At 35.5% G+C, this 20,005-nt stretch overlaps 1 protein-coding gene across 1 annotated transcript; it reads right to left on the bottom strand.

The window, feature by feature from the left end:
• Positions 1-17,075: 17,075 nt before the first annotated feature.
• Positions 17,076-19,786, bottom strand: LOC124536627 (protein charybde-like). Its single transcript, XM_047113144.1, has 3 exons — positions 19,422-19,786; positions 18,609-18,954; positions 17,076-18,477 (listed from the first exon to the last, which is right to left on the bottom strand). The coding sequence occupies exons 1-3, from the start codon at positions 19,474-19,476 to the stop codon at positions 18,393-18,395; spliced, it is 486 nt and encodes a 161-aa protein (XP_046969100.1). The 5' UTR covers positions 19,477-19,786; the 3' UTR covers positions 17,076-18,392.
• Positions 19,787-20,005: the final 219 nt, after the last annotated feature.

Below are 20,005 nucleotides of genomic sequence, written 5' to 3' on the forward strand. Positions count from 1 at the left end.
TCTTTTTTTTTAAACTGGCAACTTTTTTACAACAAAGAACGTTTATTACATGACTTAAATAATTAATAATACATATCATTGTCTTAACACGATACACAGAGTGATGTCGTCATGTTTATAAAAATCTCAGCGAGAACATTTTTAAACGTATTTGCATCGCTTGATAAATAATTTGTATCCATTTATATGCAAATTGCAAAGTCAATTGCATTTTAATATAAAGTTTTGTTTACGAGCCGGGAGTTGGAATAAAGAATAAAGTTTTATAGGCACTAGCTGTGTGCTATGACGGCGACTTTTTTATTTCAACTAATTTAGTTGAGTATAAATAATGTCGTGAAAACAATTCGATAGATTATATGGGTCAATAGATGGCGCTGACTTTGTTTTAATTGCGATCATTAGTATTTTTTATTTTTAGTATCGTTTAAAATATTAAAATAAATATCAAAGTAGTCTACTTGCAATAAGTAATATCCGAGGGTGGTTTGAATTATCTCCTGCAACAGACTTCCAGAATAAGTAAGGAATTACTGAATCGGATTAGGTAAAATGGTTCGAAATTAAATATAAAACAGAATAAGTTTAATATTCATAGTGTACGATAAACCTTATTATTACATTTTTACAAATCCTAATTTTATTAAATTTTTTAGCAATTATAATCCATTTTTGATTAGTAGTCTCGCCTACACGATGACATCTTATAAGCACGAACGTCACTAACTCTTAAATGCAAGCCGTTACCAATTTAACGTGGAGGGGCGCGCCTTCGTAAGCTACGGTTAGGAAAATATTAATTTTTATTATTCGCTTGTAAAATTTTAATGGTGCTGAATATATTTTTAATTATGTAACATACAGACAGAAGTTCCTTATCATTATCGTGATATGTATTAAAATAAAGCTTGCGTAATATTTTGTTTTCCAAACCGCAGATAAGCCGATAACAGACCGGTTGCAATATTGACGCTGTTGATATTTTTCTCATTCAAAGAAGTGCATTATTTATTAGTTTTCAAATGTATATTACTGGTTTTTTGTATATATAGTAGATATGTTTGTAAGGCTTATACAAACTATATATTTTGAGAGTTACGATCGAAATACGAATTTATATTAGCAGATGGTAAGTGGTCTACTATAAACACTGGCATTGCCAAATATCTTGCCAAGTAAATGTGTAATGCCTTTGTTCCTGTAATTAGACCAACTAACTTAAGCTACTGGAACACTATATTGATAAGATTATCTTATATTTTTGTTTAAACAATCAGTGAGTGACCCAGTTAGTGAGCCAACGCATTTTGCATTGATGTTTGGCATTAGAATAACAAATGATACGATTCCCCCTCCCATATGCAAAATACCCTTTTGTAAACATTATTTATTTAAATGTATTTTTGGACATTGTCAGAGAAATGTAATTTTAATTCCACATGATAAGACTATATGTACCAGTGGCTAAAACTCGTTGATTTTAATAGAAAGTTAAAAGTTCAAACCCGGGAACTCTGTGTTTGTAATTTATATCTTCCTTGTAGCTCGTGTTCAGAGCTAAATAGTTAAGTTAAGCTTCAAATTCTCTCCTCAAGAGTTTAGAACACTTTTGCCCAGAAGTGGGACATTTTCTGTTTGAACTGATCAATTCAAAATCATCCCCAAAAAATCTCAAAAAACCTTGAAATAAGTTGTTGTTTCTTGTTATCTTGCAATGATTTTAAAATCGTTTCAATATTGATCGAGCGTCTATTTTGTATTGGAACACGTTTTGGGACAGTTGCCAGCTCCTATTTCCTACACGACGCGAGTTCAATACCCATTTGACGTATTTTATTAGACCAACATATTTAGAAACATGTTTTCGCTAACAAAGACCGGATACAGTTATATTCTTACTGCGATGATTTTAATAATAAGAGGTCGATGTTTGAAAAAAAAAAACACTGATTTTTGAAGATAACAATATATAAGCATAGTTCAAACATTTCTTCTATTCTTAAGTTTCTTTCGAGGAGAAGGGTTTGGAGTTTAATCCTTCACGCTGCTTCATTGCGGATTGGTGGATAAACATGGCACCCAACCCACCACGTGCAAATTTCGTCACGTTGTTTTTCTACAATGCTGACCTTGAGTTGAATTACAAACACTAATTAAGGACACTCAGTGATGAATTTCCCTGGGTTTCCACTCGACAATCACTGCTAAATAAAAATAAAAGAATATCGGCTGAAAAGAAGAAAAAGAGGAGAGAAGTAACTGAACTGTTTTGTCTTTGCTTATTATATTGATTTTATAAATATATAAATAAATATATACTGAACTATACATATACTACATCATGCAGTGGGCAGGACGGAGCACTATCTGTAACAATGTATGTAATGATGATGACCACTTTCAACTCCTTATTATAAAACGTGAACCTATGATTTCTTTGATAGTGGAAATGTTTTCATGTTCTTTGACATCGATGGATTATAATCGGACGAGTGAATGAAGTAATGGCTGTAACGCGCAGCCAAAAGTATTAACAACAGATCACGATAACCTCATTTTATAATCCACGTTTCAAATAAAAATAATCATTCTCAATCCACACGTCTCTTTCAAGTTCGTGCAACTCTTTCAAAACTCCAAATATCTTTTATATAAAAGATTTTATTTATACATCCTGTAGTATATCAAGATATTTACATAACCAATAAAGCGCAACGGGTTGCTGTGTGCGTGCGCGTTAACTAAATTTGATTGGTCGTATTAGTGTCAAGGTCGCGTGTGAATGAACCGCTAGGTGCCTGTGTGCGCGCAGTTGGCTTATTTCAGTGGATTGCTTCTTACTACTCTTCTAGTATAAGTACCGTTGATAAAACAATAATGTAAATAAATAATGTATATAAGTAAATAAAAAAACAAAACCAAAGTATTTCTTTTTTTTTTAATAATAGCAGTTATAGCGACTGCCAATAGTAGTGAAAATTTATTTTTCAATTCAGTAACTTGATAATATTTTAATTAAAAATTCAAATAATAATAAAATGAAAAGCCAATTTCTACTAGACGAATGTTGGACAATATTATCTATACAATATTATCTATATATTCATACAAAATTATCTATACAGCTATAGATACTCTATTAAGCATGATCCAAAAGCGTGTAACTTGTACAGCGTACGGTCGCTGCGCATGCGCCTGTCATGAGCATATCAGTAACACGGACCCATAGGATTTTCCCTTGCCACAAAGTACCCAACACTGCTAAAGAAGTTTTCTTTTGAAAAATAACAAAACAAAAGTCATTGCATATGACGAAAACTCTAAAAATAGCCGAGGTCATCAACACAGATACAACCCAGGTATCTGTCTACTCAACTAATGCACTATTTATATATTTTAAATCTGACCAAAGGGCTCCCATTAAACCTACATTACGTTGAAATGTATTTCTTTAATACTGAAACGCAAATTTTCAGCTGACACCCGTGGCTCAGGTAACAGAATCGTCGAAATTCGAAGCCCCATATTTTCCATCTCATCTGACAACATTGGTGCTTGAATTATCTCTGATACTTATATGGTCTGCTAAGATACATAACAATATATGTATAATTATAATATTTGATAAGATCTATACTCTACCTGCTAATACAGTCCATAATAAAGTAGGTATCGTAGATTATTTAGGTTCTGGACCAATGATATAGCGTCAAATCGATGTCATGTTGTTCATCTGTCTTTTATCCTTTTGTGATTGGCTTAAATAATTGTATTCCTATAGGTAGGCAATAATTTACCACCAACCGCAGTAAAGTAAAAAGTAAAGTAATGTAACAGCCTGCACATTTCCCACTGCTGAGATAAGGCCTCTTCCATTAAGGAGAGTTTGGAACATATTCCAACACGCTTTTCCAATGCTGGTTGGTGGAATGTACATGTGGCAGAATTACGATGAAATTAGACATATGCTGGTTTCCTCACGATGTTTTCCTTCACCGCCGAGCACGAGATGAATTATAAACACAAATTAAGCATATATAGTGGTGCTTGCCTGGGCTTGAACCCAAAATCATCGGTTGAGATGCACACGTTCTAAGCACTGGGCCATCTCAGCCGTGGTCACCGCCAAATTGGAGGAATACCTCCAATAAAAAAGACCACTTACCAAACAAAGGTAGCAAAAGTCTGGACATGTCTAAATTTGTGTTAATTAGTCTTATACTCACTACTGAAGAATATAACCTTGAGGAAACCTCGGATGTCGTCACCAAGGATTCCTATCAGCTATACGTATATCGGAGCGTGGTGAAACACACAAACGTGCTCCTCAAAAGATAACACACTTCCACTGTTGAAAATTAACCGGCTGTTACATTTAAATAAAAATAATATAATTCAATTTAACGTTTACAAAAAAACACGATACTATATCAAAAACATTGAAAAACAACTATTTAATTTGAAATTAAAATGAACTAACGAGCGAGCAGTTGAATTAATTTAGAATTAGATATAGCCACATGTGTTTTTAAGCGAAACAAAACAAGTTATTAATTCAAACCTCATACATAAAGATACATACAATTAAACAAAACAACGAATACATTGCTCCATCACATAAAAACTTATTTCACTGTTGCGATCAAAACACTCGATGTATGTCTCGTATCTGGGAATGATATCTGCCTGTGATGAGAATGTTCTTATAATGAAGGTGGCTTTTAAATAGACAAATTGGTCCAATTGCTTCACAAATAGTACTAAATTGACTAATTGAAGGGTTTATATTTAAACGCGGAAATTCGTTTAGATTGAATTAAGGTAAAGGATCGCTGTGCTCTTCAGAAAGCATCTCACTCCGGCGATGACGTCAGGTGTTATTTAGTGTAGCCCACACACACAAGGAAAACTTATCCTATGATAATTATTCGCAATGTTATTGTTGTTAATATACATATATATGTTGATACATCTGGTTGAAAGTTAGTTAATATGTTTATTGGAAACATTTTCAGAGTACCCTCTTTTTTGTAATTCGCTAGATGGCGCTATAAATCAAACACTTCTATCACAATGGGAATATTATATTATATGTTGACAAAAAATTAAAATCATCGTGGACCAGCGTGACATAAACACTGTACACCTGGCATAGATTTGTTCAAAATAGTATATATGTCACGATCAGAAGGCACTGTAAATGTCCCACTGCTGGGCTAAAGCTGGGCTATAAACGCAAGACGTCTATTCCTACAAGATCAATTACAAGCGCACGTGACATTTTAGTGGTACTTATCTGGAATTGAACCCGCAATTTTTCAATAAAACACATGTGCTAAGACCACTTGATCGTATAGTATATTACAAACTAATGTGAAAAATTACGAGCGATAAGTAGTTAAATATTAACTAGGGCAGAAGGATCAAGACATTGAGGAAATTAAAACCGGTTTGAGTCAGATATTTATTATACGAGAGGACGTTATATATAATTGAAAACGTTATCAAAAACATTGTTAATTTAAATAGACCGAACTATCTTGTGTAAACAGTATCGTCATATAACTGTCAGGTTATATTTTTTAAACAATATTTTTGTTAATATACATCAATCAGTTTGTAGATAGCATTTGATCTGGTAAATATTTGAGAGGTTTTGGAAGGCAGGTTGTGATTTATTTACTGAACTTTATATATGATACATGAACGTTGGTAAAAAAAAACGTTTCAACATTTAAAAAAATCTCAATAATACGAGTCCCGAGATCTAAGCCTTCATTCAAAACAATAAAAAAAAGAAAACTGAAAATAGGAAAAAAGGTAAACGAACGAAATAATACAATACAAGATATGAAAACAATATTCCCGTAGCAACATATAAGCTTACCCTCTACGCAGCACAATAACATGCCTTTTAAAGCACGTTTATCACACACACAGACATTATGTGCGTGTGTGCTACACATGAAAGTATCAATTGAGCTCGGGCCTTAATTGTGTTGTTTACAATTCTCGAACAGCAGTCTGGATTTAAATCTACACCTCTACTAAGAAAACACAATGTTATTCTCTTAAAAACAACAAAATAAAATGATAAAAATACATTGCTCTTTTACTTTTAATATTTATAAAAAAATGTTTGAATATCCAGCAATGTATGTTTAAGTATAAAAAGAGTAGTTGTTTTGTTTGATAAACAAGAATATTAATAGAGGTGTGTAACGGCGTATCGCTATTTACAATATTTTTATCTTTTTATTTCCTAAATTATGTAGAAGGTCTTAATTTAAACATCCTTCTTTTTTTTCATAAATATTATGTTAGAATGTTTTTATATTCGGTTGGCCTTACAAATCTGAAATAGGAGTCACCATGGTTCAGTGGTTCAGACACGTGAGACCATTGATGTTTTTGTGCTTAATTTATGGTTATAATAAATCTCCTGCTCGGCGGTGGAGGAAAAAATCGTTTGGAAACCTGCACGTGTTGGATGTATATTATCGAACCCCTATCGGATCAACATAGTTCCTTCCATGCGTTTTCCTCAAATGGAAAGAAAGCCTTAACCCAGCAGTGGGACAAGTAGACTGTATGTTTAAAATTATGTACTAATCCAGGATAATTTTGCTTGGAGTTACAAACTGGGGGTACCAACCAATGATCACATATTCTTTCACTAAATAACAATACTGAATATTGTATTCCAGTTTGGAGGGTGACTTAAAGCATAAATAAAGTCACAGGACATAATATCCTAGTTATCAAGAGCGGAGATGGCCCAGTGGTTTGAACACATGCATCTTAACCGATGATTTAGGGTTCAAACGCAGGCAAGCACCACTATATATATGTGCTTAATTTGTGAGGAAACCTGCATGTGTCTAATTCCTCAAAATTCTGCCACATGTGCATTCCACCAACCCGCATTGGAACAGCGTGGTGGAGTATGTTCCAAACAGTCATTAATGGGAGAGAAGGCCTTAGCCCAGCAGTGGAAAATTTACAGGCTGTTACTTTAGTTCTCAAAGTAGGTTGCGGGTGGTGATGTAACAAACACCATGAGTTGACTACCAGGCAGAATATATTATATATATGACAGCCAATGCGAGTGGCAAGCTCGTCATCAGTAGGGTATTCTGGTACAGGGTTCAGGGCGCAGCTCCCAGGCAATTTATTACAACGATACAGTACGAAAATTATGACAATTCCTGTAAAATAAATTAAAATAAGTCATCTCTGAGCTGGCATACTTTCAATCATATCATATTATGTAATACACGACACTATAATTATTATAATAAAACTTTAACAAATAATAGTGATGAATAAAAAGTGAAGTTTCTATTCATTAATTTTAATGCAGGATATATAAATTTAATTGTGCTTCATTAACATACTTAATTATGGAATTTAATTGTTTGAAGATAGAAGAAGTTGAGCAACTAGGTACTCATTGTCTTGCTGGCTAACCGGCTATTCTGAATAGAAACTAAACGGAACCGTTGGTAGCTTTATAATGGATAGAATATAATAAGCTTACATAGGTAATGCAGACCCAAAAAAACAGACTATTCATCATATTAATAATTGATAATATGTACCGTTAAATTAGGTACTTATTTTAGTAAAGAGTTTTCTTATTTTGAATTTGTTTTATGTAACTCTGTATTAATTTATTGTTGGAAAATATATATAATATAATAATATTATAAATGTAAAAGTAACTATGTTTGTCTGTCTGTCTGTTGCTCTTTCACGACCGAACCACTGAACGAATTAAATAAATTTTGGTATGAAGCAAACTTAAACTCCAAGAGAGGACATAGAATTATTTGGCAAGCACATAACAACCAATACCCAAAAACGACCGAAGCCGCAGCTGACTACTACTATCATATTAGCGTAAAGTGATTTTCTTAATTTTCGAAAAAATCTATGTTCAGAACGAACGATTTAATTTAATCCTACAACATAAGCTAAGAAGATACTTGAACGATATACTTATATATAGTGTTTTGTATTTAAACTTTAGTCATAGTTACAAATGCTCTGATCACATCCATCACTTCACTAATGATGGATCCTGAGCCAGCAATAACCTAAGCGCTCGCTGATTATTTCGCCGCTTAACGAGGCATTGTGTTACTGTTCCGGTATGAAGTTGAAACGAGCGAGTTAAGTTATGGGCACAGGGGATAACTTTGTTTCGTTTAAAGCCGAGACGAAACTAAATGGAACACGTGAATTGAAGATTGCGGGTTTTAACTAAACTTATGACTGCTGTGGTTAATTCGTGCTTAAAATTCATCATATGCGCTCTGTAATATATTGTGAACTTGGTGGTAGGGCTTTGTAAGTACGTCTGAATGACATATAGTTCATCAGATGTATGACAAATACTAATACCATCAGATGACCATTTGACAATTTAAGAAAATTCTCTGTATTGAACTTATTCTTCCATTTAGTCCCATTAAATGGAAGAAAAAGTTCAAGCGTTCTTCTTGAGAGAAGAACGTCAGTAATATAAAATTTACAGGGTGATACATTTACTTCATCATAATTGTAATGGAACGTATTTGCATTAGAGGACCCGATGTTAAAATCATTTGTCAATTAATAGTTATAGTATTGATGCCTTCCTGATTGATTTCAGACTGCGAATTTTCTTAGAATATGTAGCTGCACTGAATAGGTTAACAATCTAAAGCAGTAATTAAACTCATTGTGATTAGTAGTCTGGTGAAAAGATTGCGGGCGCAAGACCAAATTGACAGAAAAGACGCAAGACATCTAATTAGACCATTGATTCAAGATTAGATAAGATTAAGGGACTACATATTATATATGTTAAACGATTTATTTATTTACTTTTATTTGTTTTAATTTATAAATTCCACAAAAAAGCGTTCAATTTATTTGGATAATAATTAACGGCTCAATATCTCCGGTTGCATGGCTTTCAAATTCAGCCCTTCTAGATAAAATACCGAGCCCTCTAGATTCGCAAGCCTATAAAACACAAGACGAACAGGGTCCTCGTAAATAATAACAATACAATGTGAACGGCTTACCAAATTGTCTTGAACAATATCTAACGTTATATTTTTACGACTTCAAGTTACATAAATCCACCAGTTAAGACCGGTGATTAGGGTCATGTAAATCATTTAGGCTGTCGCAGTTAGAATCGCATTAACTCCCAGCGATTGAGATGTTGCTAAGACATTTCTGATGGAAATAAATTAAATGTACAAAATTATTTAACAATTGACTCACCATGAAGCAATTCTTTGATATCAAATCGCTCTTAATATTTTTTAGTAAACTGTATCAGTGTATTATATAGAAACACAACACACATTTTTACTTGACGATAGGGTCTTGTGTCTTATAAAATCTAATTAAATTATATTCTTTATTATAATTTTAATATTTAACAAAGCTCTGATCTAGCCATTCAGCTCTGTTAACAGTTTAATCTTAATTTTCAAAGCTCTGATCTATCCATTAAGCTCTGTTAACATTTTAATCTTAATTTTCAGAAGCACAAGACTAATCGTGTTACGACATAAAGTGCAATAAACCTCAAGCTGATCATAACTTGGATTTCCGAGACAAAGGCTCACCGCACTTAAGGGTATAACCGACGAAGTTAAATTACCGCGCAGTGCAATCACCTCTGTCTTATCGTTATCATGAACTAATAACAGTCCTGCATCCAAAATATATTTGACATAAGCTGTGAACGCAGCTTTGTTCGCTTAGAAAACGAATACTTCTTTCAATCAATAAGTTTGATTAAAACTGAGAACATTATCTTCTGATTTGAAATCTCTAGGACAGATTTCAATCACACCGACGATATACCTCCAAAGAATAAGAGAGAACACCCTTTAGCAGTAGACGATTTAAAAGCTATTGCTAAACTTCTTAAGAGCCTATTATAAGGTTCCATTAAAATCTGCCTAGTCATTTTCATTTACATATGGAGAGATTTCTTCTAAAAACTAATTTTATGAACAGATAACAAACCGTTACAATTTTACTATGTGTATGTTTTTAACAAAGCAATATATGTCGTATCACGTTGTGGGAAGGATGGTATTTGATTGATCGGATAAGTTTAATTAATTGAATGTGCATATCACGAAGTAGATTATAGATAAAATTTTGTATTTTGTTGGTTAGTTTTGAAATGGGTGTGGTCGGGTCGGAGTACTTGATGATTTATATGTACTTTGGGTATTTGTATAGAGGATAGGAGGGTTTGGTACTGTCTAGATACTTTTGTTATCATTTAAAATTGTACATGAACATATCCTCCTGTTTTTTTTCGAAGATATGTTTCAAGATGTTCACTCACTCTCTAAGTCCGATTAGAGAATCATCACGCGCATTCGAAGAAAGATCAGATGCAGAATAAATGGCTGTTTCCGAATGTAAATTGACTGGTTGACTTCCAGGCAGGATATATTACATACATATAATTGTATTTTAATTTAGCTTTTTTAACATGACTTTTATATGTGTTGAAAAAGAGTAACTACTGAGTTTCATGTCGGTTCTTCTCAGTAGGATACACTTTCCGAACCAGTGATAGCATCAATTGATATAGTTGTTAAATGAAGATTCAAAAGTACTTGTACAAGCCTAGTTGAACAAATAATATTTTGATTTTAAAATCGGGAAGTTTTCAAAGGCCAGTTGGCTGCTTTTAAACAAATTTAGCAACGCGGACGGACGTTTTGTTGCTTAAGACCTATCTGCTTCCACTGCAATACTTCGAGAGCACTCAAAAGGCGCGCTACAGCATATACCGCTTGATAGGATATTGTACGATATACCTCCATTGCGACTACCCCCTGCATATTCTGGAGTACAGTTCCTTAGCGGATACCTGCCAGACTATGTTATTGACTTCCAGGCGGGATCTATTAGATACATATGTAATTATGTTTAACTAACATGACTTTGTAATTTTTAATGTTGAAAAAGAATAACTACTGAGTTTCTTGAAGTTTCCTCTAGGTATGATGTGTATTTCGAACCGATGGTTGCTTCACTTAATATAGTTTGTTAAATGGGTCAAAAGAGCATGTAAAAGGCCTTGAATAAAGTATATTTTGTTTGTGATCTTATGAGTACCACGAGGCTGTGATGTTTCAGGTAGATTATCATCAATCCCACAACACAGATTATCTAACAAATACACCGAAGAGGCAAAATACCTATAACTATTAGATAATTGTGCAATTCTCCATTCATTAAACTCATTACCTGAGGACCTGAGGTATCATAGCTGAACTCCAGGGCCTAGAAAGGAACGTTACAAGATTTTTGGTCCACTACTAATATAAACAAATACCAAATTTTCTTCATAGATGAATCTATTTCATACTTGAGTAAATGAATAGGTATAATGAATAATACAGGCATCAAATAGAAAGTCGATATCATAAACATTATGCAATTATTATTCCAGACAGAAAAAGCAACCGATAATAAAAAAAATAGATTATTAATTAAAGTACACGAACATCTACATCGTGTTAAATGTATAAATTTGTAATAAAACCAATTATTATTATCTCGCATTGTAATTACTTAGTAAATATTTAATAACTATTCGTTAATTACGACTTTTAAACAATTATAAAGATACTATTATTGAAGTAACGAAAATATCTAAAACACTTTACTACTAGAGAGAGAGGGTTGCATATAACAAGGCTTACTGTATTGCTATTTCTTTCTTTATCCAGATTAAAATATTCCACATCGGGCGAGCTATGTTATATATGTGAGGAATATTAAAATTTATGACGAAAAATCATACGATCGTTTCCCTATAGCGTTAGTAGATGGCGTTACTTGTAGCATTGTTAAATGACATCTTGCCTGACAACAAACATTTTATAATGACTGAAGTAGAATGATGTAATTTAATCTGTAATCCAATTATATCTGTAAATAGGTATTTAAAAAGATTTAATTACGTTTTTTTTATCTATGAATCGTACGTAAATCGCCGTATTTTTATTTATGCTGGACTTGAAAGATTTTTGTAATTATACAATTCTTTTATTTTATCTGTGTACTAGCGACCCGACCCGACTTCACCTGGGTGCAATGCTATGACACCACATTAGAAACTTCTAAAATTATCAGTGTTACTTTAATTTATTTTTCTGTGTATTGTATACAAAAACGTTCGCTAATCAAGTAAAATCATGTAAATTTCGTAGGTACTGCTGGCAGATTCAACGCGTGCATATTTCTTCTCCACGACGTTTTCCTTTCCTAAAAATCAATAGTACCACGTACCACTAAAACAGAGCCGAGATGGCCCAGTGGTAAGAACGCGTGCATCTTAATCGATGATTTCGGGTTCAAACCCAGGCAAGCACCACTATATATATATATGTGTGTGTGTAATTTGTGTTAACACTTCATCTCATGCTCGGCGGTGAAGGAAAACATCGTGATGAAACCTCATGTGTCTAATTTCATCGAAATTCTACATGTGCATTCCACCAACCAGCATTGGAACAGCGTGGTGGAATATGTATATAAAGGATATATATAAGGGACTTTCACTAGCAGATAGCTGATATAATAAGGAGTAGCTTAGGCTACAATACATTTTTTTTTGTTAATTTCAAACGCGTACAATGTCGCGGGCACAGCTAGTACTTACTAAAAAATATAATAATGGTATCTTCTCCATGGTAACAATTTTCTGTCATCTGTCAATGGCGTGTCGTAACTTGTTTAATGTGAATAGGATTATCACAGTTTGCGGTTAATTCTGAATGGTTAGTCTTCAAGTTAGCGGTTAATATAAGGCCAAGCGGCGTTGTCATGTTCTAGAAATAATTGTTTATTAACTCATATTTTATTAAAAATAATAAATAATATATTACGTTTAATGTGACGAACTTTTCCTATTGGAATCATCGTTAATTCCACTAATTTATACAGAGGTTTATTGATGATCATGAGAAGTATAACTATCGTTTATTTTGAATGGGAGTTGGAATGACTCTAACGGAATCCCTTTTATTAATTAGTTCTGTATCTGGTGACCTGTTGATGTGTTCAAATATCAGTGACATAGCTATCGTGGGGCCAAGTAGTGCAGTGCACCAGGCCTCAGAAGTTTAGGAGGCCCTCTAAACTAAATCTTAAGCTTCTGAAGCTAGAAAATCACAAACAATCACGACAAGATTTCTTATTAGGTATCAAACAATTTTAAAGGGTAATTTTTACTTAAAGAGGGATGGGAAAGAGGGGATGAGGGCCCGATTATTTTTCTTTGCACCGGGGCCCTCCCTCACCTAGCAACGCCACTGTCAGGTATGTCCAAGCGCATTCCTTGACCTTATTAATAGTGTATAAACTTTTTTTATAACAATCCAAATATGTGTTACATGTGAACTTAAAATACTTAATATAAAGAAAGATCTTTGGTATTCTTTACGTCAAAACTGAGATTTACATATTTTGAACGGGTGGTTTAACCCTTAAATTTGGAAGCGCGAAGCCCTCTAACCGCAAGGCCGTGGGCAATGGGCCATGTCATCCACGCCTTACGCTGCCTCTGAATATTTTATAAGTCAGTGCCGCTAGATGGCGTTAAATCATTAACGCTTCTGAATCGTTCTGGATATATACTGGACATTACTTTGGATTGAATTATGAAGTATATTAAATTCTGTGTATTGTTAAATTTATATTCACAGCTTATCCACCATGCTGGTCAAACTTGGATTAGATTATCATCCTATTGTCTTTTCCAGCAAAAGTATGTTTTTTTGTAAGTATATACTCCACCAACTCATATCGGACCTGCGTGGTAAATGAACGTGAAAGCCCCAAGCTTTCTTTTAAAAAAATAGAGCAGGTTTTTAGCCCAATCGTGGGAAATAACAGACTGTTACTTTTACTCTTATACAAATGCTATAAAAAGTCATTTAATATATAAGTTTACAATTATTATACAGAGTGTTTTTGCTTTGTACCTAATGAGCGTGACCAGTAGAATCGTAATTGAAATTAATTTAGCATAAACATATAAAATATGCGGTTACTTTTGAAGGACATGTTAATTTAAATTTGTTGTTTTTATATCATTGTAATAAATACTTCACGACTTCAACAAGGAAACGAGATAAGTTTAAACAAAATCATCTTTTCTAAATTGTATTATTAAAGAATAATAGTAATTATTTTGCTTTACAAATTTAACACATATATTGTCAGTCGTATAAACAGCATCTCGTATTCTAAATAAAAAGAATTCCATGCGTTAAAATTAGTCAATGTAATTTATTTGGAACTGTTTTATTTGAAGTAGCGGTTATCACGGTTCACGTCGCACACTGGAGATTTTATTCGAATAAAAGCCTTCCTGGTTTATTTCGGCGCCAGCTCCCATTCACAATGGAATTGAAAAGAAAATATAATCCACTCACACACAGTAGGCCTAGCGGCCTTAAGTTAGAATTCCTTGAAAATCTCATTTATTAAATCTATTTCCATAATAGCATGCGCTAGCGAATCCGTGACGATCCTGGTGACATTGGCTGACGCTGGTTTTTCGGTACAATATCCGGTGTGCCCGAAGCTTGTATGTTCTACATACCAGTTCTGGTTAACGCGTATACACTTTCCGGGGAGGTAAAAAAAGGATTAAATCCAGGAATGAGGAATCGACAAACTATTTAGTCCGAATCACTTAACTTGACTAACGACACACAAATCAAATGATCGATTTGATTTGACCCTTGACTCAAACTACTTTCCCTTAATTTTGAATATTTCTCTAGCATTTATAAGTATGCAATTCTAATTTTTATTTCATAGAACGGATGGTAGATGGTCGCAAATTTCTGAAAACAATTTTTATACATTTATAAAATAGGTATACTGTCAAATACACTGCCGGCCTTATTAGTGGATAGCAACGCTTAATATTCCTCTATGAAATATTAACCATGCCTTCCATCACCAATGCGTACCTGTTCACAAGATTTGTGCCTTGGGTGTAGTAAGACTGCCTATAAGTGTCATTTCTTGACACTGACATAACCTCATGGTTTCTCCTCTCCAATGTGCGGCTACTGCTACACCTCATTGTATTTATTCGCGTGTAATCACGATAGCAATCATCATCTCGTTCGTACGCTGCGGTTAGAAAGTGAAGTATCCCTTGATTTATAAATTGCCTATTGTGTAAGGGCTGAATGCTGCGACCTACTAAATCGAATTTAATTTTCCTATCGTGAATAGAGAAAAGGGGTTTAATAAAACGGTGTTGTATTTGTCGATGAAGAAAGGGGTCTTTAATCTTGGTATGCAAGTACAAGAAAGGCACGTTATCTCTGACATATGAATAACTTTGGTATGCATATAAATAAGAAACTACCATTAATTATGAGATCTCCAAATGTATAGATCTGATATACTTTCGAATTTTTTTCATCATAGTTCCTCCTTTCGAGACACGGAAATTAAGAAATAATATTTGGACGTCAAATGTCACCCACATTGTATGTATTATAGCTGTAATATTGTATTAATTAATTGAACTTTATGGTCACTGGACGTTCATTCTTATCAATATCTTCAAATACCACAGCCTTGCTTCAGCCGCTGTAAAAGTAGTCATCTTATTGGTGACACTGCTCACTAATTCTATAATTTCCAAACCCTGTTAAACACATCTGTTGTCATTAAATATGAGTTTCTAGTTCATCTTGTGGTCGACGGTGAAAAGAATCGTGAGGAATCCTGTATCTGCATATCAACTAAGTATATTCAACCAGTTTTTTAAACGTGTGGTCAAAAGCTCCATATCTCCAAAACGAATGGAGCCCTTTTCTCAGCATTGGATAGTCTGTTGTCTGACAAAAATTATGTAACTATTTTTCTTACATTTCATACGACTACAGAAACACATATAATCTTAATGAAAAAGATACGATACGAAAAATGTCTGACATTTTCAATCTAAAACAAATGTTGTTAAATGAGCTGAACTTCGGCGAATTAATGTAGATATTCAGTCGACATAGCACGAAAAGTTCGGAAATTAGGATCTCGAGCGTGCATCCTGTTCGACGTTATTTATAAGAGAAAGTTTCGTGGGCGTCGGGGCCTCGGCGACCCTCGCTGAATTTTTTCGGAGCTCCTATATTAGGGAATTGATTAAATTTTACAAAGTAAAAAACACTCTGTATACGGAAAACTTATATATGGCATGATTTTTATATATTGAAGTGAAAACAACAGCCTGTAGATTTTTTTGAGAAAGCTTGGTCCTTACACATAGCCCACCACATTGCTCAAATGCAGGATTGTGGACTATATGAAATATGGATGCACTGTGGTGAATATGGTTTCGTATTATAATGATTTAAATTGTTACTAAGCATACATTTCGCTAATTAATGGACTATTGAACGCCAATGCATTTTGCCAATAAAAAGGGCGTGGTTCATACAGGATATAAAATATGTTATGCGTACTAGTACTACTAGCACGACAGTAACCAACCCAACATTGCTTTGTGGTTGAGAAACAAGAATCTTTTCCGATGATTGCGGGTTCAAAGCTTTATTTATTACATAAGCATTGACTGTAATTTTCGACTGGATTTTAAGGATGAAAATGTTCCAAAGTTACTTTCGTTTTTTCAATGGTTTTTTTCTCATACAGAAATGGTATGTACAGCCATTTATTATATGGAAGATTGTTTATGCTACTTAAGGCTGTAATTAAAAATAATAGGCCAAAATGATTTGGTTTGTTGGTGACATTTTTTGTTCATCTGCGTGTGGACACAAGGATGATCTCTGGCTGAATCGAACCGGTCGTAAGTGGGCACTGTGAAACTGGTATCCACTGAACCGGTCACACCGGTACGACCAAAATCTAATGCCTCCAAACTTAGATTGCTTTTATCCAAGTCGATTTTATGTAAATGTATGGATTTTTTATGTGTTTTGTATTCTAAAAGTAGATACATTTGAATAATGACGAAAGGTAAGGGTCACACAAAAACAAGCGTATAATTTTTGAAACTATGTATTTTTTAATAATTTCTACATTTTCTCTTTTACTGTCTATGAAATAAATATCAATTATAAACAATTGATACATTAATTATTATTGTTAGTTTTGTATATGTCGACATTTCAAGAAGTAATTTTTTTATAGCATTTTTAAAATGTTTTTTTATCGATGAAAGTGAATCTAGTACTATGATATTGTGCGTTTTAGAACACTGGACCACTGGACCCTACAAACATTTAGATTTCGTTTAAAAACTGTGTCTATTGATATACATTTATAATACAAAGGATGAAGAATATGCATCCGACATACAATATCTCGTCAACTATAGTACAAAACTGATCGTATCACCCACTGGACTATATCGCAATAGAAAACAATCTTAGAAAAAGTACAATCGTTTATATTAACTTAAATAACTTAATACTTGTTATAACTATAATAATATAAACTGAGATCTTTGCAGTATTCTCCCGCCCTCTTATTGCTCCGCTGCAGCGGCCTCGCGCATCGCTGTCGAGTCGATGCGTGCTCGCTTACGACATTTAAAGTATATTTTTCTCATTTAAATTTTATACATTACAAAAGTAGTATCACAAACAAATGTACGAACTAGTACAGTTACAAAAAACGTACACATATCTGACCCCCGCGGAGCGCGGAGATCGCCTCTAATAAATACGCTTACGACACATGTAATATGATCGAACCAACTCTACGCAACTTCAGAATAGAATCGAACTCGAAACAAAATTATACATAACACTAAATCGATCAGGGTATCATTATCACACGCGCGGCGGCGACTGAGATCATGGTGCGCACCTAACGCCGCCACGCCACTCACACTCCACCCAGCCGATCAACCGATCAACCGATATCAACCACCCGATAATAAAATACGAACAATGATTAACATAAGTGCGGAGACGCGCGCGCCGAGCGCTGCGGTGGGCCGGGACGGGGAGGGCCGTGGGGGGGGGGGTCGCCCGGCCGCGCGCGCCGCACGCGCCGGCCGCGCCCGCGGAGCCGGCGACCGCGAGGGAAGATCGCCACTTTGTGCGACAAAGTGCACTTCGCGTCTCCGTCGCCCGCTCCGGGGACGCGGCCGGCCGCTGGACTATGCGCTCCCTGCGCGCTTAATCTACCACTAATTACTATACATTACATATCACGCTGTGCTTTTTTTTCTTCTTATTAAAAATATAATTAATATACATATAATAATATTGATATTTGTTAAAATAACGATACGTAGATATCGAGGAGGGCAATCAGTCGGCTCGCTCGCATCACGCGATATCACAGGCGGTTCACTCGGCCTGGCTCCGGAAAAGCTTTTTCTTTTCTATCGTGAACTGGGGGCTGATGATGATGGTGCCGCCTCTCGTAAGGTTTCTGCAAAGAAGTACTTCGTTAGTAAACTCGTTTATTCATTGTTGCAACTTTAGTTTAATTTGAAAAGTTTTAAAAAGAAAAACTAAGAAAATCAAAATCATTAGAAATGGTTGCAAGTAAAGTAAACTCACTTTAAGAATTGCGGCAACAGGCTGGTCCAGTTCGTCGCATCGTGTTCAAGATGGAGATGTATTTCGTGCGTGGTGAGCGTGTTCGGATCTATCTTGAAGGCGGCCAGGCGGCGGCCCGCGACGTCGACGATGACCGCCGCGCCGCGGGACCCGCAGGGCTCCCCCTCGGCCAGGGCCAGTGTCTGTCTCGAAGCCCGCGCCAGTAACTCCGCCGGCACCAGCACCTCCGCGGTCGCTAGCTCGCTGGCTCCCTTGGCTGCCCGAAGTTCTCGCTCGAGCCGCTGAGCCAACGCCGCTTCCGTCGGCACCGGCATCGGTGCTTCTCGCCATGTCGGCCCATTCCATGCTATAATAAAAGAATATACCATTATTAACATGTCAATTATTACAAAAGATCTCAATAGCCAAACTGATGAATTCAAACAACTGTTTAACTGATCAAGTTTAAAAGAAATCTTAGAAGCTTTTATAAGAATTCCTTAGAATTGAATCTCAAAATCATTAGAGGGTGAAGGAGCGCATCGACTAACAGCTGTTGTATCAGCTGACCGTGACGTTTGGGCCTCGGTCGGGGCCGGTTCGCAAAGCTCGTCTTACACTTCGCACTGGTGCATACGGAGTATGCGCTTATTAGCAATTTCATTGTGTTTCATTTGTTAAATAACCGCGAAGACGAAATGTTTCATCATCCGCTCGCGAGCCGTGAGCCGCCGGTCGCTGCGCGCGCCGCTTAGCAACACAGCTGACGGCCGGTTAGAAAGTCGACGAGTTCCCTCACCGCTCACCATCTCACAGAATAGAAAGTCGACTCACCTTTTTCACTACTGAATCCGACGCTAAACTGACTCGTAACCGGCAGGATTTCCATGTTTTCCAAATTTTTACTTATATTGTACACTTTTTATTACGAAAAAATTAAAGCGTTCCGTTCCGGAACTTAAAAACTAGAAAAATATCACAAGTCTCTTTTGTACTGCGAATGCGCACTGAACAACCGGCTTCACGACCGGCGACTAGTTATCGTGAAGAGATCGATTGGAAGTTGAAAATGTCCGAAGTTAACACGACTGCATCAGATCTGATCTCGTAACCTTAGGGCTTCGTCTCTCGCCCTCGGCTCACTGTTCGACCCACCCGACCCTGTCGCTCTGTGTGACGGACTGACGATGCCGGGAAGTATTCGCGGTATATATAGAAGGCCGAGGGCGGGGGTGCGAGGGGTCTCTCCGCGGGCGAGCGCGGGGGCACCGCGCGCCAGTCACGATCGTCTGCGAGTAGCGGCGCACGTCTCTGTGTCGCTCTGTACCGGCTTCCGACAGAAAGCCGGCCGGCTTCTTTGTTCTAATTCCACCGGTGGAATAAAGTTCGGTCGGATTCGAAATATTTCGAGAAATTTA

This window comes from Vanessa cardui, chromosome 17 (genome assembly GCF_905220365.1).
Source record: "Vanessa cardui chromosome 17, ilVanCard2.1, whole genome shotgun sequence".
Classification (NCBI taxonomy): domain Eukaryota; kingdom Metazoa; phylum Arthropoda; class Insecta; order Lepidoptera; family Nymphalidae; genus Vanessa; species Vanessa cardui.

Coding starts and splice junctions, on each gene's coding strand:
- LOC124536627 (XM_047113144.1), bottom strand. CDS start 19,476: ATGGAAATCCTGCCGGTTACGAGTCAGTTTAGCGTCGGATTCAGTAGT. Junction 18,955..19,421: donor CGGATTCAGTAGTGAAAAAG/GTGAGTCGACTT, acceptor CTTTTATTATAG/CATGGAATGGGCCGACATGG. Junction 18,478..18,608: donor CTGTTGCCGCAATTCTTAAA/GTGAGTTTACTT, acceptor ACTTCTTTGCAG/AAACCTTACGAGAGGCGGCA.